Below are 27,017 nucleotides of genomic sequence, written 5' to 3'. Positions count from 1 at the left end.
GTATGATTTTGCTTTTCACTAAACTTTGCCATCGTTGTAGCCATATCTGCACACTGTAAGAAAAGCAGAATGAGACCCCTATTTTTTTTTTACTACAAATAGATTTTCTAATATCAGTTTGGTTATGTGTCAATTCCTATATTTTCCTTAGTTATGTTATATCTCTGTATTGGTCTGCTCAAACTGCCATAACAAAATGTCATGGACTGGGTGACTGAAGCAACATTTATTTTCTCACAGTTCTGGAGGCTGGAAGTCCCTGATTAAGGCTTCAGCCAATTTGGTTTCTAGTGAGAGCACTCTTCCTAGCTTGCAGGCAGGTGCCTTCTCATCAGGTCCTCACACGGCATTTCCTTCATGCTTGTGCTTTCTGCTGTCTCTTGTCATAAGAAACTAATCCTATCAGGTCAGGGTCCCACCCTTATGACTTCATTTAACTTTAGAGGCCTCATCTCCAATACAGGCACACTAGGGGTTAAAACTTCAACACATGAATTTTGAGGGAAACATTCAGTCCGTAACAATCTCTAAACATAACCTGCCTTTCTAGGCTATCATTTAATAAAATGTTAGAACTCCCAAACTCCAGCAAAAAAGAGAGACAACAAAAATCTGTTTGGTACATAAACACTGAGATAAAATTCAGCATTTTTTAAGTAAGTCAATGCTCCACAACACCATTCAAGTGCTACAGAAGACTTGGTCAGAGAAAATGAAATGTAAACTACAGGAATGATCTGTGAGGAGTTGGAGAGAGAGGCTATACCTATGCCTGGAAGATCAGGCAGGGAACAATGAAAGCAGTCCTCAATCACCTGGGCACTGGCAGGTAATCTGGGAACAGACTGGATACTACTGGGTGGTCTTCCAGGGAAATAATATTTCAAATACAGAACTCCCCAGCTGAGAGAGATGCAAACTGCTTTTCTTTTGATTTAGTCAGCATATGGCCACACAGTAGTCTCAGCTATTATCTGTGCTTTACCACATTCCTTGGAAAATCTACTACAATTACACTAGTACATCCAAAAGATAGGTGTCTTAAAAGGGAGCCACAGAATGAACAGTCCCAATCCACTCCTTGGGAATCTACTCCCCAGCCAACATACTAGAGAAAAGACTTCTTAGGTTTCACCAAAATGGTACTACCATAAGCGGTACTAGGCTAAATGAAACAGTTCTTTGTATATACTTTGTCAGCACGGTTGCTCTAATCTCTCCCCTTTTACTGTATCAACTCAAGTGCCAGATTAATGTTTCCAGAACTCCATTGCTCCACTATTAAAAACTGCCTCTAGGGCTTCCCTGATGGCGCAGTGGTTGAGAGTCCGCCTGCCGATGCGGCGACGCGGATTCGTGACCCGGTCCGGGAAGATACCACATGCCGCGGAGCGGCTGGGCCCGTGAGCCATGGCCGCTGAGCCTGCGCGTCCGGAGCCTGTGCTCCGCAACGGGAGAGGCCACGACAGTGAGAGGCCCGCGTACCGCAAAAAAACAAACCAAAAAAACTGCCTCTAGCCTCCTGAGTCAAGTACAAACTCCTTCGCCTAGCAAGCAAGCAAGAATCTCCATAGTCAAAACCCACCATATTCAACTTTATCTTCACTACCAGTCACAACACTTGCCCCAGATGTGAGGCTCACCCCTGCTCCTTGCCTGATGTGAAAGCTCTTCTCCTCTCTCTCCTCTCCACTTGGCATCCACAGCCTTTTCATTCTTTGTGTGTCACCTCCTTCATGAAGCATTCTCCGATGACATCATATACACATGGATTCTTCCTTCAGTCAACAATTATGCATTAAGAACCATTATTCCAGAAGCTGAGAGGGCTCCTTCCTCCCAATTCTTTTTGTCCACCATTGTCTGTGACTTAGATTTAATAATGATAATACTGTCCTGGTCTCCCAATAAGTCACTTTATTATATCTGTGGAAAAGCCTCTTAAACGTTTTATTTACTAGTTGGTTCTCGTGTGCAATCTCAATTTAACTGTAGGTTATTTTCCTCATATACATCTCGTATACCTTCCACAGCACATGGTAAAGGGCTAAATACCTTAATATTATTTGATGTTAAATATGTTTTCACTTGCAAACCTTGTTAATACTTACTTTTGGAGGGATAGAAGGAAAGAGATATTTTCAGTTGCTGCAAATTGTCCTTAACTTTTTTAGACAAATATTTATGGAGTTCCTAGTATGTGTCAGATACAGGCATAAATATTCTGTTATGATAGGGCCTTAATCACAGATATTTCCCCAGCACCTATCACTGTTTTCTGCACATAATTAATGCTCAATAAGTATGTGTTGAGGGGATATATGAATGTAGCCTCCTTGCCCTCAAGCAACTTATATTTTAATAGAGTGGGGGTAAATGAGATACAGGTGATGAACAAATAAACAAGTAGATAGGCAAGGTGATTTCAGAGCGTGATAATCACTATGGAGAAAATAAAACAGAGTACCACATACTATGCAGTTGTTTGCAAATTTGGAGATTTGCTATCAGCGGAGTCAGGCGACCCAATCAGCATGGCTTGGTGGTAAAGAGGGCAGTCTCTGGAGGCAGATTTCTTGGGTTTACAGCCCTGCCTCCCTCTTTCACTGTGTGGCTCTGGACAAATGACTTAACCTTCCTGGCCTCCTTTTTCCCATCCTCCAACAGTACCTATCCCGCAGGAAGTGAATCGAGGATTACAGAATTGATATGGAAAGTGTTTGTTGCTGTGCCTGGCAATCTGGGAAGCGGCGTAAATGTTAGTAATGATTACCGTTAGATTAACTCCCTTGGCGCTAAACAGACCCGCTCTGTCCTGAGCCCCGCCCAGATCCGCGCCCCCTGCCGAGGCAGGTAGTAAAGAAGGGCTGAGCAGAGCAGAGTTTTGACCTTGAATTGAGGTCTGAAGAGGCTATGGGATCGGTGCCCCCCTTCCGTCTGCGAGGGCGGACGGAGGTGGGCAGGCGGACTAGGGCCGCCGAACCGGGTGGGCGGCGGGCCCCAGCCCTCCCTCAGGCGGCAGGCCTCGAGGACTCGGACCCGCTCACCCCGCGGCCCGGGGCTGCGGGGCGTAGACCGGTCCCTCCCTCTGCGCCGGCCTCTCGGAGCGCGGGCGAGAGGGTGGTGCCCCGAACCTTCTCGCCCCGCCCCCAACACAACAGTCGCCAGCGGGGAGCACCGCCCACCCAGGGTGCGAGGCCGCGGGCGGGCTCGCCAGGCGATTGGCCGGGAGGGTTGCGAGGGGCACGCGGGCGGGGGCGGGGGGCGGGCACATACGCGCCGGCGGTGCGGCCGGCACGCGGCGCTAACGCTCTCTGCTTAAATGAGCGTGGGCTCGCCGCGCCCGCCACTTCAGCGGGGCCTGCGCCGCGGCCGCAGGCGGATGGGCCCGCGCAGGTCCGGTCCCTTGCGTCCGCGGTCCCCGGCAGCGAAGCGGTCAATGGGACGGAGTGCCGCGGAGCAGGAGGCGGCGCCCGTCGGGGGGCTGGGGCAGCGCGAGAGCCCGCCAGGAGGCTCGGGCATGGCGGGCCGCAGGACCTGAGTCCTACCCTGCGGGTAGCAACCTGGTGGCGGGCGATGGGGACGGAGCGGGGCTGCTGCCGCGCTGAGCCGTAAGCGCCGCGCTTCCTCCGCCGCCGCCTCTTCGTCGCCGCCTCGGCCCTTCGCGAAGAGCCGGGCAGCTCGGGAACATGGCCCTGGAGCAGCTCTGCTCGGTCCTCAAAGGTAAGCGCCCAGAGCTGCGGACGGCGCCCCCTGCGGGCGAAGCCGGCGTCTTCGTGTCCCTGCCCGGCGCCGGGCGTCCGACGCGCCCCTTTGTCTGGCGCGAGCGGATCGCGGAGCCCCCGCTCCAGCAGGGATCGACTCGCTCCCCGAGCGCTTCTCCCCAGCCTTCTGCGTGCCGTGGCGGGGGAACCGGGGAGCTCAACGGGACGCGGCGTCTCGGCCGGCCCTCCGAGCTGTGCCCTCGCGCCTCTTCCTCGGAATTCCGCACATCGCTTTGCAAAGTTGTGGGGTTTGTGTGAGTGGAGCGTAGGCCGCTCTTTTTCAGCATTAGTAACAAAGTCATTCCGAGCAAACAATAAAAACGCCCGCTGAGGCGTCGCGGAGCTGTTCTTGAAAAGCCCCGCGGTGGCCCGCCGGCCGGGTCCCACCTGCTGCGGCCGCGGAGGCTGCGGCACCACTGCGGGCGCCGCTGCTCGGGGCTGTGCCTTGGCGCTTCCCGGGACCTCAGGATACCCTGCCGCCGGTGTCTGGTTCTTTATGATTTGTTGTACCGGGAATTAAAACAGTCGGCTTGCCAAGTACACAAAGCTCCAAAACATACTACAGCTGCTTTGCATTTTCCAGGAGGTGTTAATTTTAGATTAAAATTTATATACATAGATAATTAAGATGGTGATACAAAGTTGTTTCTGAAAATCGGACTGAATAAATCCTGTTTTCGGTCCTCGGAGGAAAATCACCACACCAATAAAGGGCTTCCCTTTTCCGCTACTGACTTCGATTGAAAACTGAATAGCTGTGTATTTGTAATGTTATGAAATATTCCCGTTTTTAAATATTGGGTAAGGAGTTAAGGCATTGATTAGCGCTTTTCATTGCATCTTGATATTTGTACAGTGAAAAATGTTGGGTTTTTTCCCACTCCATATTAACACTTTTCAAATTTGTTTTACTGGAAAATTCTGTATAATTTTGCTTTAAATTTTAATTGCACAAATTATCTACTGTTCAGATATTCCTAAATTCATAGTTGAGATTTCAGCAATTTAACTACCCACTGTATACTTATATGTACAGTTTGTACTAAGGTAACCTAAGACTTTCTATCTGGTGATTGTTTCGCAGTCACCCCGTAAATTATTAATGATTTCCTCATTGTATTAAAATTTTATATCTCTGAAATCAATTTCTGTAGTCTTTCCTTTCTGTAACTCTCAATTTATATCGCCATTCCTTGGAAATTAAGATTTTGTTTTACTTTTTCAAAATAAATTCTATGCATAGCAGGGTTTCTGATAGTGCTCCTTATCTGAATTGCTTCGTTGTCCTCTTTGCCTTAGGGTGTTCAACAATAATGACATTCCATATGAGTAGCCCCCTCTGGGGAGAAATCACGTAGATCTATTATACAGCTTTACCTGCAGAACTTGAAACTGAGCTGGATAGGACGGAATCTCTGATACTCCTGGAACGGTGAAGGGTTTTGCAGCTTTTCTGCCTTTGCCTTTGTCGTTGGTACACACTGCCCTCTCTGGCCACCGTGGTGAAGCATTTAGTTGTTGCACCTTTCAGGAAAGGATTCTGTGGTTGATGGCAGAGCTACAGTGAAAACAATGTAGTATCTGGCTTTTCTTTTTTTAATTTTACCCAACCTACACTATTTTTACATGCTGGTGTATTTTTAAAGCTCAAGCGAACTTGTTGCTGTTAAGCTTACTAGAGAGAAAGCCAGCTATTTTTAAGTCTTCTAAAGTTTATGTATATGTGCTTATAAATATGGGGAATTGGTCTGGAAAGATTCAAGAAATTAACAAAAGTTGATTCTGAGAAAGGGATCTGGGAGACTGAGAAACAAGAGTAAAGGGAAGACTTCTGTTTCACTGCACACCCATTTGTATCACTTGATTTTTTTTAAAAACCAAATGCATTTGTTACCTATATAAACATTGGTATCTTTAATTTTTTTAAATTACCTTTTAAAAAATATTGGCTTTTCCCAGTGCTACCATTCATTGTGTCCACCAATGCATGAAAAAGAAGCCCTTAAATATCCTGTAAGGTGTAAATTGTTTCAACATTGAAGAGGTTCTTATCAGAAGCAGTTATTTAACATTTACATAATTATGGATATTACCTACTAAAAGCCTTCTTTGGAATATTATGGTCAGTTTCTACTAAAACAAATCAGCTATAACGACTGTGTGAAATTTTAAGTGGAAGGTAACTTTAAGATGCCATTGATTCTTTGTTTTACTTCCAGCAGTGAGAACAAAAGGATAACTCTGCTGGGCTTTTAAACTTTTCATATATTGTTAAATCTGAATAATTCACTTTTAACTGTTTATGATCACTCCAGGTCTTATAAAATTTGATTTGCCTTCTATCAAAGTTAAGTATCATAGGCACATGAAAATATTACATTAGTTTTATAAACCCGTTTTTCACTGTTCGTATTCATTCTGCACACTTGCTTCAGGAGAATCCTATTAGACGCAGTTACATTTAAATCTGTATAAACTGTGGTTAAATTTATGGTGTTACAGTGCATAACTATCCTTTGGCACTATATTTTAAAAATCTTATCTGAGACTGTGACAAATATTAACTCCTGTCCTTCATCCTTAAGCTTCTTACAAGAAATTAAACCATACAGAAATAAGTACCATAATGAGAAGTTATCCCTTTAATAGGGAAGTTTTTAAACATAGCCTTGGGAAAAATTAACTTTTTGACTTTTTCCCCCGAGTTGGAGAAAATATTTTAATACTGACAGTTGGAAAGTTATCTGTGTTTTGAAACTAAACTCACGTTTTAGGAAAAACGTGCAGCCCTGTAATACACGTACATGTGCATTACAAAACAAGTTCAAATCAAAGCCATTTTCAGTCCTTTTAGGAATAAGATAGAAAAAATAAACTATAAGTAAAGTTCATATCTAAAATTCTAAAAAGTAATCCAAGTTCTGCTCTTGGTTACTACCCATTCAGCACAATCTCCTGTCATTTTAAAATTTATGATCCTGCAGAGTAATTTTTTTTTTTTTTTTTTTTTTTTTGCCTGCGACATGCGGGATCTTAGTTCCCTGACCAGGAATCGAACCCATGCCCCCTGCATTGGGAGTGTGGAGTCTTAACCACTGGATCTCCAGGGAAGTCCCTGTTGGTTTGGGGTTTTTTTTTTAATGTGTCCCTGGGGCCCTTTGAGATCCTAGTTATTGTGGTGTTTGAGCTAGAAAGGGGAATCCTAAAAGGTGATCTAATCCAGTGGGTTTCCAAACTTCCCTTAACAGAACTCCCTCAGAGGAACTCTTATGAGTGGGTACTTAAAAACTAAACAAAGAACAGATAAGAACAAGGTTGCTCTGATTGCTGAGGGCCCTCACCCTCTCAATTGCTCATCAGAGTGGCCCCCAAAGAACTAACACTTTTTAGCATCTTTGTTCACAAAATTACAGGGTGTACTAATCTGAAAGTTCAATTCGTCCTAGTCAAAATGACATTAAAACATGTTGGTTTAAATATGCCTAGAGTAATATATTGGAAATTATAGCCTTAGTGGGTGAGAGGATATCAAATACTCTTCAAAATGTGACCTGGTTGTGTTAAAGTCTGATGGTAGTTGTTGTGGATGTCTGAGGATTCCTGTATAATTAGAGCATACAAAACTGCCATCTCAAGAGCATTTGACTAACAAGAAGGTTGTCACATTCTGCAGGAAAGAGAAAGCACTTCTGCAGTTACTCTTTCTTATAAGTGATTGGCAATGTGATTAGCACGTGGAGGGTGGAGTGATCCCAAAGTTCACCAAGATCCATCTTCTTTCTTAACTACAAAGTAAAATTGAGTTTGATTAAGTTAGGGTACTTTTCTGTTCTTTGGAACATAGCTAATGGAAAGCAGTTACTACTACCTTGAGTAGTATATGGACTCTAATTGAACTCCATCTTGCTTTCATTATAGAAAATAGGAGCAGGGAGACCAGTTAGGAGGTTCTTAAATTATGGAGGCTCATGATAGGTTTACCAAACCTTATGTTTACTGCTTAGATGCTAAAAATAGGAAAGCTTAGAAAGAGGTACATTGAATTACTAACAAAGGTAAATTGAGTCAGCTTGAGAAAAGTAAGAGTAGTAGCATATCTGAAAAGGAAAAAAAAAATCAATTCTTTTTCTGTCCCCTGATTTATGCTCAAATAAGCTGGGTCATCTCTGTGCCTGCTGTTAACCAAGACGTGTGCTTGTTAATTTGTTAGTGGGGCTCTGTACTATACGTTATAGTTACAAAGAAAATATAATAAGGATTTTGCTTAGTCACTTCATGTATTCATCTAATTTTTGTTGAGTGCTATTATGGACCAGCCAGTCTTCTAGTCGCTAGAGATGCATCAGTGGATCAGAGAGACAAGTCCCTCTTTCTAGTAGGAAGAGACAGATAATAAGCAAGAAAATAGCAGGTAATATAAGTAATAATTAAAATATTATTTGTATAATAAAACAGGATGAAGAAGAAAATGTAGAGCTTCTTTAGCAGTCAGAGAGGCCTCAGAAGGCCTGAATAACAGGAAGGAACCAGCCATGCAGAGAGAGTCTAGGCAGAAGGAATAACTAGTCCCTACGGCTAGAATTAGCTTGGTGTGTTGAAGTAATGGGAAGAAGACCTGTGTAGCCATAGATGGTCAGGTGCCACATCACATAGGAACTCTGAAGTCAGAATAAGGAGTATGGATTTATTCTAGATGTATGGGACTCTGTTGGAAGATTTTATGAAAGGCTGTGATGTGATCTGATTTATGTTTTGAAAGGATCTCTGGCTGCCAGAGACAGAGTAGGCTATAGGGGACTGCGGCAGAAATAGCCAGTTTCCTTCCAGTATCCATTTTACCTTTCAGTGATTCTCTGAATTTTAACTAAGCACCAATCACCCAAAATAAATACTAGATTTTCCAGCTTTCCTTAGGATTAAGTGTGGCCATGTGACTAAATAAGTCTGACCAGTTAGATGTGGGTTCAACTTTGGGGAAGTGGTGGTGTATCTGTTTGTTCAGTTAAAATTTTTATTTTGAGATCATTGTGGATTCTGGGCAAATGTTTTTAAAGGAAGGAGGAATGCCCTGTGTCATTTCTTCATTCTTGCTGACTGTAATGCAGACATGGTAGCTGTAAAGAAGATATGCACCCCGGCACTCTAGCATCTATATTGGACCATAAGATGACCCTGGAAATGAAAGTCATGCACAACTGAGCAGTAAGACAGAAGGAGCTTAGGTCCCTAGTAATGGTATAGCCTCCACTCTAGCCCTTGACTACTTACCTGCACAGTTTGTTTACTTGACAGAGAAATATACTCTATCTTGTTTAAACTACTAGTTTGGGTTTTTTATTACTCATGCCAAACCTTATGCTAACATAATAGGAGTGTGCAAAATCAGTGAAAGAAACAAAACCATACAGAGATAGAGAGCTAGTGAATAGTTACAGAAGTGAAAAGTATGAATGCTGTCTAATAAAATTAATCTTGGGAGAGTTCCTAGAAAAAGCAGGTTTTTAACAGTGTGAACGTTATTTTGTAGAAGCAGCGGGAGGTCCGTGGCAAGTGCAGATGTTCAGGAACAAGAGGTATTTGTAGGGACATTATGAGAATACACACACATATACATACATATATGTAGTAGAGCATTCACCAACGTTTCCAAAATCAACTCAGCAACTCCTTGTGCCCACCCTCTGCCCCGCCCCATCCATCTTGGCCCACACTTGCTCCTACTGTCACCAAAGGAGAAAACAGGCAACTTCTTTCTATTTCTTTCAGTGTACTGTCACTCTCCTGTTGGCAGTGGTCTTCAAAGTGTTGTGCCAGGGCCAACAGCTTCAGCATCACTAGGGAATTTGTTAAAATGCAAGTTTTCAAGCCCCACCCCTGACCTACTGGATCAAAATCTCTGGAAGCAACCCCCCGCTCCAAGTCTATTTTAATAAGCCCTCCAGATGAATATGATGCACACTAAAGTTTGAGAACTACTGTCCCAATGATTCATTTCTCAAATCGGGAAGAACTGCTGAGTAGGATTTGTACATTTTTAAGCCTTGATATATATTACCAGATTAACCTCCCAAAAGCTGTGCCAGTTTACAATCCAGTGGCAGAATAAGTCAGTTTCCTATATCCTGACCAACACTAGAATCTACATTTTTTTTAATATTAGTAAGGCAGAATTTCTGCATTTTTTTGGGCACATTTTCCTGGTGGCATAATCTTTTATCCCATCTGTTTGTAGTTTTTATTTATGTTCCTGTCTTTTGTAAATGAAGGTGTTCTCCCAAAAGTATAAATATAATTCATCTTTTTTTCAATCTGCTATTTATTTTCCTACTTATTGATAGCTTGAAGTAGGGACCTACTTTTTTTTTCTAAATAATTAACAAGTTATCCTAGAACCATTTATTAAAACTGTCTTCTCACCAAGTGTTTCAAATATCACATATATTTTAATAAATTCTGGGATATGTATGTCTGTTTCTGAGCTTTTCCTCTTCTTCCATTTTCTTATCTAAAGGCCCCTTGAGAATAAGGACCATGTCTTCTTGGTTCATTGTAGTTCCAGGGACTGACTCACTGCCTGAAATACAGTGGATGCTAGTAATGTTTGTTGACAGATCATCTATTTCTTCCTCTACCGTGGCTATATTTTATAATTACTGTAGCTTTATAGTAAGTATATTATTTTTATGTATTTTAGTCTTTTATTTTTATATTTTCCTTGGCCAATATAAAAAAGTATTTAAGATGACCATCAGAAGCATTTTAAGTACCAAAAAAGCACACTAAGATTTTTATTAAAACATCATTAAATATTGTATGACTTACTGGGAAGAAATGTTACTTTTACATTGTTTTATTATCCAAAACATATTACTTCTCCATTGTATTAAATTTATTTACTTAGTTTGTTTAATTTATTTTGGTCTTACGCTCTTCCTTTAATAGGTGTAATCATTTTCCAAGTAATTCTCTTGGGACTTCTAGGTTTTAAAATAACATTGTCTGTAAATAATAATTTTGTCTCCTTTCCAGTATTTATTGCATTGGCCAGAGTTGCCACTATTAAGTAACAGTGGAAAGAATAAACCTGACCTTGATTTTTAGTTGATTGGAAAGTACAGCCTTAAACTGGAAGGTCTGGGGACAGGATTGCGGTAGAGAACTCTGATAACAGTGATTCAAGGTTAAAAGGAGTAGCTTGGAGGATTTGTATTTAATACCTTGAATAGCACCTGTCTTTATCATTTAAGCCTTCATTTTTAAGTCAGATCTGTACACTGGTTATTAAACTACACTACATTAAACTCCAGAACCAGAGATGAGGTCATAAGTGGTGGACAGTACTTTTTCAAGCATCAGATCACAAGCAGTTCTCTGCATAACCAAACTCTGTGGTTGTGGAGTTTAGAATTTTTATTTTGGCGTGGATTTCTGCCTTAAAGAATTAGTGCCTTCCTGGGTACATTGTCTTTGAATTCAAATTGTGAGGTGTTTCTGGATTTGAGAAATTATTGACCCTTTTGGTAAGAGAAAGAAGGGAACAAGTGGCACATAGATTGGGATTAAGGACAGAACAGAGCACGACAGCACTGCTTCATGTACTAGATAATTCCAATGTTTGGCATCAGTAGAGTTTGTTTTACTGTCTCAGCCTGATTAGAGCAAGCAACTTACAAAGATCCTGTTATACAACTAAGCGAAAACTGTTTCTTATGATACCGAATTTAGAATGATTAATAGTCACCACTATACCACCACATTTATCACTAAATACTTCTGTCCCTAATTGTGCAAATTTGCCTTATTTATCTATCATTTTTTAAATTCAGTGGCAACAGTTCATTTGGTTGATAAGAGTTGTGAATAGCTTTTTTAAACATTTGGCAGGGGGAAATTGTGAGCAACACCCTAAATAAAGTAGAAAAGATTAATAGGGTTATTTGGTCTTGTTATTTTATTTTTAATGTGATTTTTCTACCTCAGTTGTATATTCTGTGAAAATTCCATAAATCAAGTGTTTTACAAAGCCAAATTTTTATTAGTCATTATGGAGAATAATTTTCTAGGCACAATTCATCTTTTTACCATAGTTTTACTGTTGCCCTCCTGGTTTCAGTTTGTTGATTTCTTACTTTCCCTTTCTGCCTGGTTTTGTATTACTTGCTTAAATACTGTGAAGTATAAATTTAAAAACTGGTAAATTGTTATGCCTGTGAATCAGGAGGAAAGGTATAATCACAAAATTTTGACCAGTTCTGTATCATCTGGCTGGGATAATATGCCTTGGGGAATAGTGTCCTCTATCAAGAAACATTGGTATAGATGGTTGTTATATTTGCTGAATTGTCAAATAGCTAACATTACCCTAGTTTTTTTGTTTTGTTTTGTTTTTGCGGTACGCGGGCCTCTCACTGTTGTGGCCTCTCCCGTTGTGGAGCACAGGCTCCGGACGCGCAGGCTCAGCGGCCATGGCTCACGGGCCTAGCCGCTCCGCGGCATGTGGGATCTTCCCGGACCGGGGCACGAACCCGTGTCCCCTGCATCAGCAGGCAGACTCTCAACTACTGCGCCACCAGGGGAGCCCTTTTTTTTTTGGCTGTGCCTCGTGGCTTGCAGAATCTTAGTTCCCCAACCAGGGATTGAACCCAGGCCCTTGGCAGTGAAAGCACAGAGTCCTAACCATTGGACTGCCAGGGAATTCCCTAGTTTTTCTTTTTTTTTTTAATGTATTTTATTTATTTTTAGTTTTGGCTGTGTTGGGTCTTCATTGCTGCGGGCGGGCCTTCTCTAGTTGTGATGGACGGGGGCTACTCTTTGTTGCGGTGCACGGGCTTCTCATTGCCGTGGCTTCTCTTGTTGCGGAGCATGGGCTCTAGGCGTGCGGGCTTCAGTAGTTGTGGCTCGCAGGTTCAGTAGTTGTGGCTCGCAGGCTCTAGAGCGCAGGCTCAGTAGTTGTGGCACACGGGCTTAGTTGCTCCACGTCATGTGGGATCTTCCTGGACCAGGGCTCAAACCCGTGTCCCCTGTACTGGCAGGTGGATTCCCAACCACTGCACCACCAGAGAAGTCCCTAGTTTTTCTTTTTGATCAGAAATCTTCTGGGGTTTTTTTGTTTTTTAAAAACGGTTCAAAATCCATTCCTCTAACTCTGATCCAATGCCAAGATGTTAAGAGTTTGAAGGAAGGATTGTTCCTACATAGCATGAGATCTTCAACACTGCTAGCAACCAAAGAAAGGGAGGAGAAATTAAAGTTGTTGAGAGAAGACAGAGGAAACAAAGGTCAACAAGGATACAGGATACCAAAGATGAAGATGTATGATTATATTATAAGATGTAAACAGCGTAAGATGACAAAAACTCTTTGTACGTTGGTGACTTTGGGTAGTAGATGCTGGGTACATGCTGCTGAGTGAACAATGGCTTGACAATCTACCAGTCACTTAACTAGCAATCTCTTCAGTGCCTCCATCTCCCTCACCCCTAGACATCCTTTAAGTCACCAATTGCAGTTGACTCTATATCTGAATCGTGTTATAAATATCTCCTCCTTCCCATTTACACTACCACTGCTCTGCTTCAAGACCATGTCATCTTTGCTTCCTAAATGACCTCTCTTTTTAAAAATTTAGACTCCACACAATCATCAAGATTAGTGGTCTGAAACACAGATGTGATAATGTCACTCTCTAGTTTAAAAACTCACAGTGATTTCTCCTTGTAGTCAGAGGTCCAAACTCTTTAGCGTGGTATTCAAGGCTTTTTACAGTCGGATCTCATCCTACTATTTCTAACCTGATGTACCACTTTCCCCTCCACATGCTAACTGTACTATCGTACTCAGAATTTCACTAATATCGCCTATAGATAAGTGCTCATGGCTCCATGTTTTTCTCTAAGCTGTTTCTTTCTCCCTCTCCTGGGTAGAAGTTCTATCCAGTCCCACTAGAACATACCTTTTTTTTCTAAAGCTTTCCTCTATTCCTCTTAACCCCCAGCTGAATGAATGGTTCCCTTTTCTGCTTCAATTGTGCTTTCTGTTATGACCCCTGTTAAACTCCTTTCACATTGTATTGTAGATTGTCTTTGACAGTAGGTTGACTCCTTAAGGACGGCAGTTTGTCCTAAAATCTATCATTTATTTAGCAGAATGCCTGGCACGTATAAAGGGCTTTGTGCAATGTGCATCACCTCACTTAATATTCGCAACAACCTTGTGGTGTTAGTGTTATTAGCACAACATCCCCGTTTTGCAAATAAGTAAACTGAGCTGAAAAGGCCTCACAGCTGGTACAGAGCAAAACTTGAACCCCATCCTGGATCCACCCAACTCCTGAAGTCCATCCTCTTTTAACTGTTTTGCTGTATTTCTCCCCTGCCTCAATCTGTGTATCCTCAGTGCCTGGTATCCACTAGGTACTCTGTATGTGCTTGCTGACCGAATGAATAATAAAAACTCCAGTTTGCACAGGAGGCTGATAGTGTGGTTTCCATTGAAAAGGAGAGTAAAAGATATCAGTGCATCATTCTTAAAACTAACATGTTATCTTCAAAACACAAGCATATACAAAACAATATATTGTTCATTGGGTATCAGAAATGTTAAACTTGTGGGCGGGGGGTGGGGAGAAGCTCCATTTTCTAAATAATGCTAGCTTTCGTAATGCAGGACACAGCGTTGTACCGCACAGCTATAGAGAGTCTTAAATGGATTTCTAGAAAACCGCTGCCCCCTTACTTCTGTCTTTATTATGAGTGTTCTCACAAGTCAAATAATCTAATTGAACTTTTACTGGCATAATACATTGCAGAGCTAGCCATTATGCATGGAAAGTCTTTGAGGAGATAGAGTAAAATAAATACAGGATAATTGGGGTCAGCTCAGTTTGTTGTTAAAAAAAAGTATGTGTTTTTTAATCCATCGTAAATTGAAAATGTACTATTAGTGCTTGTATAAATGAGTATAATATCAATTACATTTTTTCTTGGGTTGTCTTAAGTGTCAAATGGTAACTCAACATAACATTTAACACTTAAAAATCTTGAGAGTGAATGTTAGTAAGAAATAGGGAGTTTTAGTTCATCCTTTTTTGTCACCTGATTTTTCTTATAAACTTGGTAAAATCTAGTTCAACTTTTTAACTTCTCTTCTCTTTTATTTCTCTAGTGTTGTTAATAACAATACTTGTAGTGGAAGGGATTGCTGTGGCCCAAAAGACCCAAGGTAAAGACCTTACAGTGCTAATTTACTGCATGTTCAGGACAGTGGGATGGCTTATTTGGAAGGATTTCAACTTTTGAGTCCTATTTCCATAATCCCTCTGGGGCGTTCCAGTGACCTAAGGCTTTCTATCAACCTGTCAGCCTCAGTTCGGCTAGGTTCAGCTGCAGTTAACTAGAGTAAATTGTTAACATAAAGTCTTGCATAGATAAATTTTAAAAATTGGCATAACTAGTGACTCCTAGAACACTATGGATTATGTCCAAAAATCAAATGAGATTCATGCTTTATCACTAAGCAAAAATAAAAATCCCTCTTTCCAGTGTAGACAAATGAAACGTTTCCATCAATAGCTTATTCAAAGCCCTGGGGACCTGTTCTAATTGTCCTTGTTTATGAAAGAGGATTAGCTAGTGTGAGTTTTGAGCCAGATATTCATGTCAGAGTTTAGTACATTTCCTAAATAACCTGACTTATTTTTATTTTCATCGAAGTTATACATACACATGATGAAAGTCAAAGCATTTTAAAAAGTTAATTAGGAAAAATCAGTACCCCAGCCTACCTTACCCCATTTCTCCATGGAGATAGCCACTCTTTTGGTATTTTCCTGCATATTTCTAAATAACATACTATACAGCTCTCCGTGGTTATTTCAGTTTCGGGTAGTAGAAAATACTTTTCCCACCGTGCAGGATGAGAATTGAGCTGTTCCATGCACCTCCTCTTCACCACCTACCACATACAAGTGTTCTTTTAACTTTGCACCACAGCAGCCACATCAGTATTGTTATAATTCTGGTTACATCTCTTCAGGGCTTATGTCAAGTCACCCATTGGGCTTTTTCAATAAGAAAATTTTGTCTTTGGGTGTAGGAAATTTTTCTTTCCCTTTTTTCTTGTTTAATTTTTAAAATTCCCTTTTCTCCATTTTCCTCTCTTCTGTCTTCAAGGAACTCTTATTATTAAGTTACTTTTTTAAAAAATCTTTTCTGTTTTCCATTTCTCTTTTAACTGTTTTCTTCTCAGTAGTCTACACTGAGACTTCCTCAACTTTATCTGCTAAACCAAGAATTGGAAAACTTTTTTCTATAAAGGGCCAGATAGTAATCATTTAAGGTTTTGAAGGCCTTCGTAGTCGAAGGAGCACCTATTCAGATCTGCAGTTGCAGGGTGAAAACAGCCATAGACAGTACAGTACTCACATAAATGGGCATGGATATATTCCAGTGAACTTGATTTACAGTAACAGGCAGCAGGCCAGATTTGGTCCAGGGCCATAGTTTATGGACCTCTGCTCCAAACTTGATATTTTTTTCATTTCTTCTATTTTTAAAAACTTTCATTTGTTTTCTAAATATTCTGTTTCTTAGAGTATGCCTTGTTCTTGTCTTATCGATATACATTTGACCCTTGAACAGTGCAGGGGTGGGCGGTGTTGATCCCCACATAGTCAAAACCTGCCTCTGTATTTGCGGTTCCGCATCCTCACATTCAGCTGACTGCAGACCAAGTAGTGAGCGCACCCACGCGGTTCAATCCCATGTTGTTCAAGGGTCAACTGTACTCTCTTGTTCTCTGAGGAGATTAAATGATCGTTTTGTTTAGTGGTTTTTTTTAATATTCTATAATCTTTGTATCCTCAGAGTTGCTTTTTTGTTTGTTTTTAATCTGTTTTTCTTATTAGGGGCTTTCCTCAAATGTCTGGTGCTCCTTGAATGCCTTTCATAGTTATGAGAGGGGCATGCAGATCTGCTCATTATTAGCTGTCTGCAGGTGTAGACAGGGCTTCTTTACTGCCACCCTCCCTGGTGAGTGACCAAGTCCACATCCTTGAGTCTTTTTCTATGGGCTCATTAGATTCCCCAAAAATGATTAAGATTCCATTTCCTGCTTAGAGGCTCTACGTCTGATCAAGAGGCCTTTGGGAAGTTGAGTGGGGGAAGAGACGGGAGGTGTGGTTCAGCATGTTAACATTCACCTCATCTCCCTGTTTTCAGGTTGGTATTTTTACCCTCAGCTGTGCCTGGTGTCCCCTGGTCCAGCAACCCTGTTGTACCTTCTCCAAAGAAATAGTCTCATTTTTTGATATGGTGATAGAGCAGCAGCTACCTAGGTTTGTGGAGTAGGGGAGGGTATTAGAAATCAAATTGATTCCAAAGAGACTTTTAACCAAGCCTCATGTTTTTAAAAAGCCCAACTTCACCACCTCCTCGCCCACTGCCAGAGATACCTAGTGCTGCCAGTTGTTATTATTGCATCCACCTCTTTGTACTTATGAGCTTACGCCCTTAAAAAACGTGTTTACTGTCGTTTAAGTGGACTTTGAAAAAGGAGCAGAGCTAAATGCATGTGTTCAATCTGCAACCTTTAACTCAAATCAAACCCCTTGGTAATCTTTGAATCTTATTTGACTTTGCGTTAAACTAAATACAGAGGTACCACACCAGAGATAAATTCCTGGGGTCCTTTTATTTTTATGTCAGAATTGAATTTTATAGAGTTTTACTGATTTATCAGATTCTCCCACATGGTTTTGCCCTTGTAAATAAAATCTACGCATTTTATTTCCCTGTTCTTATACATGGCAAACTTGTCCTCTAGAGCAAATGCTTCTCGCCAGCACAGCATACCATCTTCACCTTCATTTCACTTCTGCTATATTCAATTTGTTATGCTGAGTTTGTCAGTGGTTCTTAAAAATTATATATATGTGTGTGTAACAGAGTGGGCAGTTGTTTGGGGAAGTTGTGGGGGGAACTATAAGTGATGTTTTACATGTTTCCCTAAGATGGACAAAATGTTGGAATCAAGCACATTCCTGCAACCCAGTGTGGCATTTGGGTTCGAACCAGCAATGGAGGTCATTTTGCTTCACCAAATTATCCTGACTCATATCCACCAAACAAGGAATGTATCTACATTTTGGAAGGTATTTGCCCAATTTCTGTCTTTCATTGGATGAATTTTTACTTATTGTAAAACTACATATATTGGTTAAATGCCCTGGTTAAACCAGTTTGAACAAAATTTAAATATGTATTTTAATTAAACTGTAGTCATTATAAATATTTCTTAATACTGACATTAAAAAAATAATCGTTGAAATTTTATAGGAATTTTGGATCTCCTAAAATATAATTTAACTAGATGCATCAGTATATATGAGAAACTTCTCTGATAAGAAACCTAAGCTTACTGGTATCTCTTATTAGGCTTTCTGCAAATTTATGTCCATAGTTAAATTATATGTTTCTTTCATTTCTTCTGTTTTTCTATTCATCATGGTACATTGTATCTCATGAACTAAGCATTAGCTTCTCAACTCTAATTTTAATCAACTAAGTACATTCAATTTAATAAATAACATATGCCAAAGGGAAAGATTACTATCGTTCTACGGAATAGCATTATTATTATATTATTAATATACAATGTAACATTTATCGTGAATTTTATATATAACGGTTCTCATTATGATCCTCATCTATGAAACAGTAACAGAGCAGTTGTTGTGCTTTTCTCACTTGTGTCAGGCCATTTTTACTTTTTCTTGTTTGCGTTGCCCTAATTTGCTTACTCTTATTTTCTAGCTGCTCCACGTCAAAGAATAGAGTTGACCTTTGATGAACATTATTATATAGAACCATCATTTGAATGTCGGTTTGATCACTTGGAAGTTCGAGATGGGCCGTTTGGTTTCTCTCCACTTGTAGATCGTTACTGTGGTGTGAAAAGCCCTCCATTAATTAGATCAACAGGGAGATTCATGTGGATTAAGTTCAGTTCTGATGAAGAACTTGAAGGACTGGGATTTCGAGCAAAATATTCGTTTATTCCAGGTAAAGAAGTTATTGTTTCAGTGGCTAGGTCTCACTCTGGTTTTAGAATCTTAAGGCTAGAAAAGAGATAATTCAGTCAAGGTAATCAAATCAAGGCTTTAAAGAAGTTAGCAAGGTCAAAGGGAAATCAGTCCATGAATAAATAAAATAAAAACTTAACAAAAAATTAGAAATGAAACTATGTCACTTGAATTTTGAAGCATATCGTAGATGGTATCACATTATTTCTTAGATTTCTGTATGTTTTATAGCATATATCAAATGCCAAAGACATCACAATAAATACATTTAAAAAATAATTGAACAAATAGTCTTATTTTCATGATCTATACCAAAAATTATTTTGGCAGGTTTTGTCCATTGGAATGACTCAATACTCATTTGAATAAACAGTCTCTAGAAAATACTGAGCAATAGAAAGAATAGTGCTCTGCACTTGGAGGCAAAAGATCTGGTTGTGAATCCTTTCTCTGCCACCTACTAACTATAAAATTTACTATTAAGCACAGAGCTGTGCCTAAGAGTTGCTGTTGCTAAGATGGGAATGTCTTCCTGAGGGCACCATAACTAATTCCCAGAAACTTGGCAGCTGAAGACAACAGTAGTTTATTTTCTCAGAGTTCTGGAGGCCAGAATCCAGCAGGGTCATGTTCCCTGTGGAAACTCCAGGAGAGAATCCATTCCTAGCCTCTTCCAGCTTCTTGTGTCTGCCCCAGCATTCCTGGACGTGTGGCCTCATCACTCCAATCTCTGCCTCCATCTTCATATCCCCTGTCTTCTCAGAATCCTTAGCTTAATCACATCCTTTGCCTTAAAATGTAATATTCACTTTTTTTAACCTTATAAGGTAGTATTCATAGGTTATGATGATTAGGATGTGTAAATATATTTGGGTGGTGGGAGAGCAAACCCACCTATCAGCATACTCTATCTTACCTACCACACGGTTATGTGGGAACACTTTATAGTCCTCAAAGCCTGTCTACTGTAAAGATATGCATATCCCTAATGTGGCAGCACAAAGATACACTAGTTACTGCTCCTGTCTTCCAAGAGTTTACAAACTTAATAAGATGAAAAAGTAACTTAATGTAACAATTATATAATTATAAAATTGTATAATCTTTTTGCTTTTATTTATGTAAAGATTATATAATTATATAATCTTTTGCTTTTATTTATGTTTTCATGCAAGAAATTTGCTAACTTAAAAAAATTAAATCATATTCAAATGAAAATATCTATAACCTTATCACCCTATAAATAAAAAACCAGTATTAACAATATGGTGTGTATTCCTTCAGATGTTTTTCTGTATCTGTTTATTTTGTTTATTTTATATAACAGAGATCATGCTATTCTTTCAGCTAGATTACCAGCTTTTTTGCCTGAACAATGTAGTCAACTTTTTTTCCCTGCTAGTAAATGTGTTAATGGTATTTTTAAGTGTCACTTTAGTATTTATGTTCTCAATGTCAAAACGATAACATTTTCAAAAAGTAAAATTTATTCTTTTTTTTTTTAGAGCAGTTTTTAGGCTCACAGCAAAACTGAGCAGAAAGTACAGAGTTACCATATACCTTCTAACCGCCCCCCCACACACACACAGCTACCTCCAAAGCCTAAAATGAACATCCTGCACCAGGGGTACATTTGTTACACCTGATGAACCCGCATTGACACATCATCACCGAAGTCCACATTTTACATTAGGGTTCACTGTTTTTTTTTCAGCCATCCGTATACATATATCCCCTCCTTTTTGGATTTCCTTCGCATTTGGGTCACCACAGAGCATTGAGTAGAGTTCCCTGTACTATACAGCAGGCTCTCATTAGTTATCTATTTTACACATAGTATCAATAATGTATATATGTCAATCCCCATCTCCCAGTTCATCCCACCACCCTCCCCCCCCTTGGTATCCATACCTCTGTTCTCTAGGGTTCACTCTTAGTGTCGTACATTCTATGGGTTTGGACAGATGTATAGTGACGTATGTCTGCCATTACAGTATTATACAGAGTATTCCCACTGCTTTAAAAATCCTGTGGGCTCCACCTATTCATCCCTCCCACCCCAACCCCTGACAACCACTGATCTTTTTACTGTCACCATAGTTTTGCCCTTTCCAGAACGTCATACGGTTGGAATCATACAGTATGTAGGCTTTTCAGATTGGCTTCTTTCACTTAGTAATATTTACTTAATGTTCCCCCATGTTTTTTCATGGCTTGGTAGCTTGTTTCTTTTTTTTTTTTTTTTTCTTTTTTTTTTTCTTTTTGCGGTATGCGGGCCTCTCACTGTTGTGGCCTCTCCCGTTGCGGAGCACAGGCTCCGGATGCGCAGGCCCAGCGGCCATGGCTCACGGGCCCAGCCGCTCCGCGGCATATGGGATCCTCCCAGACCGGGGCACGAACCCGTATCCCCTGCATCGGCAGGCGGACTCTTAACCACTGCGCCACCAGGGAGGCCCAGCTTGTTTCTTTTTAGTGCAGAATAATATTTCATTGTATGGATGTACTACACTTTGTTTATCCATTCTGTTGAAGGATATCTTGGCTGCTTCCAGGTTTTAGCAACCACAGGTAAACCTGCTGTAGACATCCATATGCAGGTATTTGTGTGGACAAGTTTTTAACTCATTTGGCTAAGTACCATGGAGTGCAATTGCTGGATCATATTAAGATTTGTCTTTAGTTTTTACTTAATTGGATTGTGGTGGTGGTGGCACAACATTGTGAATGTACTTAATGCCACTGAATTGTACACTTAAAAATGAGTAAAAGAATAAATATTATGTTATATGTTTTACTACAGTAAAAATAAATTTAAAAAATTACAAACAAGTGTCTAAAAAAAGCTTAATTTGAAAATTCAGATAGAAGACATATATCAACCCACCAGAATGAAAAAATTGCTAGTCTAAAAGATCTCAGAATTTTTAATTAGCCTGTTTAAACCTATTTTAATTCACAGTTTATTGTATGTAACGGGTTGCTCAATTCTTGTTAAAATTGTTTTTTTTGTTGTTGTTGTTTTGGCCATGCCATGTGGCATGCGGGATCTTCCCAACCAGGGATCGAACCTGTGTCCCCTGCAGTGGAAGTGCAGAATCTTAACCACTGACTTTCTGCATGGTTATCAAAGTACATGTTGAAAAAAAGTAAGAGGAAAATTTTTAGCTTAATCTAGCATACATCACAGAGACTGTTCTTTTTTAACTTAATAATCTAAACCCAACCTCCCTAAATAAAAGGGAGTGATGACACTTCAGCAATTTTGCAGAGAAATGTCAAAGAGAAATCTAAATTTAAACAGCATTAGAGTAGAAAGTCATAGCAACTATCTGGCAGGTGAATCAGAATTTCTTCACATATAGGAAAGAATTCTAGGACATTGTCATTATTGCACTAAAATTTCCAGAATTATCCCAGTTACTTCCAGGATGTAGCAATCCATTAAGAGCCTCTGCCTCAACAAATATCACCAGTAGCTGAGAGAATTTCATTTATTTAGAAGATACTAATTTCTCATCATCGTTAGTAAGTTTCATCCATATTTACAAATCCCTAGACAAAATTTACTTTATATGACTTTAAGTAACTAGACAGCCATGATTTAGCTATTTATGAATTGTCTATTTATTTTGACATTGTTTTTTTTTTCTTTTAGTGGTAAAATTATGGTATCGTCACTCACACTATAAAGGCAAGAAAGAGTAAGAAAGAAAAATGTTACAGTAAGAAAAACTGTCTAGAGAATTAGAATCTAGTCCTGACGTTGCCATTATATGGTCTAAAAAAGTCGTAATCTCTGATTATTTCCTCATCTATAAAACAGAATAGTACATGATCTTCTTGATGTTATTGTCATTAGCATAATATTAAACATAAGGTCTGTGGAAACTCTGAAGTGCTATAAAATGCAAATATAAGGTAATATAGTCTAGAAATCCTTAGCATTTTATTATAATTTATATTTTAACCATAAGCCATATGAAGTTGCTCTCATGATACATAAAACTAATAGAAGAAAAAGAACTGCATTTCTTCAAAGAATCTTTACATATAAAGTTGCCTGGCTTTGCTTTTTAATATTTTTAAAAGCATTATTCAAATGATTAAGATGTTTGTTTTTTCTTTCAGGCAGTCTAAACTTATTTGCAAAAATCTGACTCTATATAGGACTTTGTAATGTCTTTTGATACTAAAGTGTCAATTCAGTTAATTGATTTAGTTCATAAAAATCAAATACCTGGCCAATTTAATTAAATCAGTTATTTTGATATAAACTATTGGTTGTCAGTTTTCTATGAACTATTTCATAGGGCAGAATATCCTATATATCATCTAGTCATCTCTCTTTTTCCTGCCATTGTGAAAAAAACAACTTACTTGCTGCTACTGTGGTGGGATAAATTACATGTAACATAAAATTCACCGTCTTAAACCTTTTAAGTGTACAAGTCAGTGGCATTAAGTACACTTACAATGTTGTGCAACCATCACACTGTGCATTTCCAGAACTTTTTTGTCATCCCAAGCTGAAACTCTGTCCCCATTAAACACTTAACTCCCTATCCCTCCCTCCCTACAGCCCTGTGAATGTCTCTGAATTCGACTAATCTAGGGACCTCAATAAAGGGAATCATATAGTGTCCTTAACTGTCTGGCTTATTTTACTTAGCATAATGTTTCCACACACATCCATGTTGTAGCGTGTGTCAGAATTTTATTCCTTTTTAAGGTTGGATAATATTCCATTGTAGGGCCTCCCTGGTGGCGCAGTGGTAAAGAGTCCGCCTGCCGATGCAGGGGATACGGGTTCGTGCCCCGGTCTGGGAGGATCCCATATGCCGCGGAGCGGCTGGGCCCGTGAGCCATGGCCGCTGGGCCTGCGCATCCGGAGCCTGTGCTCCGCAACGGGAGAGGCCACAACAGTGAGAGGCCCGCATACAGCAAAAAGAAAAAAAAAAAAAAAAAAATATTCCATTGTATTATTTATACTACATTTTGTTTACTCATTCATCCATCAGTGGACTAGCTACTGCAGTTGACATAGAGTTGTGAGTTTTCAGATAGCATAAGTAAGTTTTTAGTTCATAATTGGATCAAAAGTATAAACGTTATCATTTTTAAAATATCGATCCTATAAGTGAGCACCTCAATATGCTCATAAATAACCAGTGGTCTGTAGTTTACACAAATGAAAGCTTTCTCTTGCTTTGTTATTAAGTATAACATTAGACATAACGTAAGACATTAAGCCTTAAAGTAGCTCTAAACTACCTCAATGCCAATGACTTTCTTCTTTTCTCTGTTACAGATCCAGACTTTACTTACCTAGGAGGTATTTTAAATCCCATCCCAGGTTTAGTATATTACCTCTTTTTCCTCATGGCATCTTTGATCAGTCTTATTTTCCTTTGAACATCATTCATCTGTTCTTTCTAGATTGCCAGTTTGAGCTGTCAGGAGCTGACGGAATAATACGTTCTAGTCAGGTAGAACAAGAGGAAAAAACAAAACCTGGCCAAGCAGTTGATTGCATCTGGACGATTAAAGCTACTCCAAAAGCTAAGGTAGTATTAAGTATGCAGTCACTTCTAAGAAGAACATAATAAGATGTGATTTGTATAATGTATTATTTTGGTTCATGCAGATACTTGTTATTTAAACTGACGTTACAACTTTTTAAAAATTTTATTTCAGTCACATTATTGAACACCTAGCATCTCAGCATTGTTGTAGTTAAATAAACTACACCATAAACTTCAGGAATGTCACACATACATTAATATTCTTATTTTAAGATTCTTAAAATCTGTGTGTTCCTAATTGGAGAGTATAGGTATTGATCAGTGTGATCATAGATTCATAAACACCACTATGAGGAGGTAAAATAGGCCATAGACGTTAAAGTATCTTGTCAGAGGTCTCAGAGTTGGTTATAACAGTGTCAAAACCAAAACACAAATGTATCATCTTAGTTGTGTGTTCTTACCATGCTGTCCTCTGCTAATCATATAGAGTTTTTATTGGAAAGTACCACAGGGAAGGATGTTTTTAAATAACTCTGACAGGTTGAGACTGGTTGCTAACTACTTCTGCTTTTTGCTTTTAATTTGTACTTCTAGGAATAGTAACAGTTAAAATTATATTTATTGTTTATATGTGTAAACAGAAAAGAAAGAGCGTAGGAGAATTTAAAGAATTAGGAAAATCAAATTTAAAGTTGCTGGTAATATGATGGATGAGATAACCTGAAAACCTACCTATTACAAAACACTTAGAAATATTGGATAAAATATAACAGATATCCTTTTAAAACCATAGATGAGCTCCAGAAAAGAAGATAATTCTTATGAACTAGAAATGAAAGAGCTATAAATCAGAGCAGTAAACTGAAAACTGAAATTGATGGTACAAATGCCCGTTGCTGATTTCAGTAACCTATGACTACTCAAGGGTAGATATTGCAGGAGCTTGGCTTCACCCACACTGAGACAAATAAAAGGCCTACGGTTCATGTGGCCTTATAGAGGACTGCCACATGAAGCTGGAACCCTCAAAGGGAGATGATTGCCATGAAATGGTAGATCAGAAAAACTCTTCCACTAGTGCAAATTGGTAAAAAAGAAGCTTATCCTGGGCTCAGTCTTAAGATGTGGGTGAGGCTGAGGTCTCCCCTGACTGTTTATACCTATATCTTTATTACAGTTTGGGATGTGAATTTACATTCCATGCTCAGCCCAGGAACCACTTAGCCCCAAAATGAACAAAATGGTCCTGGGCTTATTAAACCTTTTGAGGCACCTGAAAAGATAAATACAAAATAACCATGTAGGCTACAGGATTGCTATAGCTAAAACACTGCTGAAGTAAGCTTACAACCCAAAATTAGAAAACATAGGTGAACAACCCGCCATGAGTGAGTTAACAGGCATAACAACAAGAAGTTTCTTAGATCCCCAAGAACTGAAGTGTCTTAAATATCCTACAAGTAGTAATCAAAAGAATGAGAAAGAAAAATACCAAGTATGCTTTAAAAATAACCAAATGGAACTTACTCAAGTAAAAATTATAGTGTTGAAAGACAGATTTGAGAAAATTACCCAGAAAGTAGCTTGAGGATGGGAGACAGTGGCAATTTATTAAGAAACTTGGAAGAAATTACAATAGAATAATGTTTTCAAAGTGCTTAGGAAAAAAAATTAACTGGCAATCTAAAATTTGAAAATTCCATGTCCAACTAATCTGTCTTTCAAGAATGAGGGCAAGGGTTCAAAATGGCGGAGTAGAAGGACGTGCTCTCACTCCCTCTTGTGAGAGCACCAGAATCACAACTAACTTCTGAACACTCATCGACAGGAAGACACTGGAACTCACCAAAAAAGATAACCCACATCCAAAGACAAAGGAGAAACTGCGCTGAGATGATAGGAGGGGTGCAATCACAATAAAATCAAATCCCATAACTGCTGGGTGGGTGACTCAGAAGCTGGAGAACACTTACACCACAGAAGTCCACCCACTGGAATGAAGGTTCTGAGCCCCAGGTCAGGCTTCCCAACCTGGGGGTCCGGCAACGGGAGGAGGAATTCCTAGAGAATCAGACTTTGAAGGCTCACAGGATTTGATTGCAGTACTTCGACAGGAGTGGGGGAAACGGATACTCCACTCTTGGAGGGCACACACAAAATAGTGTACATGTCGGGACCCAGGGGAAGGAGCAGTGACCCCATAGGAGACTGAACCACACCTACCTGCTAGTGTTGGAGGGTCTCCTGCAGAGGCGGGGGGTAGCAGTGTCTCACCGTGAGGACAAGGACACTGGCAGCAGAAGTTCTGGGAAGTATTCCATGGTGTAAGCCCACCAGAGTCCACCATTAGCCCCACCAAAGAGCCCAGGTAGGCTCCAGTGTTGGGTCGCCTCAGGCAAAACAACTAACAGGGAAGGAGCCCAGACCAAACCATCAGCAGACAAGTGGATTAAAGTTTTACTGAGTTCTGCCCACCAGAGCAACAGCCAACTCTACCTACCACCAATCCCTCCCAGCAGGAAACTTGCACAAGGCTCTTAGATAGCCTCATCCACCAGAGGGCAGATAGCAGAAGCAAGAAGAACTACAATCCTGCAGCCTGTGGAACAGAAACCACATTCACAGAAAAATAGACAAGATGAAAACGCA

The 27,017-nt window shown here is 39.8% G+C and overlaps 1 protein-coding gene across 1 annotated transcript in view; it reads left to right on the top strand.

Moving 5' to 3' along the window:
* The first annotated feature begins 3,689 nt into the window (after positions 1–3,689).
* Positions 3,690–27,017, top strand: part of NETO2 (neuropilin and tolloid like 2) — a 74,272-nt gene continuing 50,944 nt past the window's right edge. The window contains exons 1-6 of the mRNA XM_060084386.1: positions 3,690–3,723; positions 14,928–14,984; positions 17,773–17,913; positions 18,575–18,823; positions 24,152–24,175; positions 24,280–24,407. Of these exons, the coding sequence (XP_059940369.1) occupies positions 3,690–3,723; positions 14,928–14,984; positions 17,773–17,913; positions 18,575–18,823; positions 24,152–24,175; positions 24,280–24,407 (633 nt within the window). The remainder of the gene's footprint in view (positions 3,724–14,927; positions 14,985–17,772; positions 17,914–18,574; positions 18,824–24,151; positions 24,176–24,279; positions 24,408–27,017) is intronic.

Source organism: Mesoplodon densirostris, chromosome 19 (assembly GCF_025265405.1).
Source record: "Mesoplodon densirostris isolate mMesDen1 chromosome 19, mMesDen1 primary haplotype, whole genome shotgun sequence".
In the NCBI taxonomy this organism is placed as follows: domain Eukaryota; kingdom Metazoa; phylum Chordata; class Mammalia; order Artiodactyla; family Ziphiidae; genus Mesoplodon; species Mesoplodon densirostris.
The sequence above is the reverse complement of the archived record's forward strand: the minus strand, read 5'-3'. Positions and strand labels throughout refer to the sequence as shown.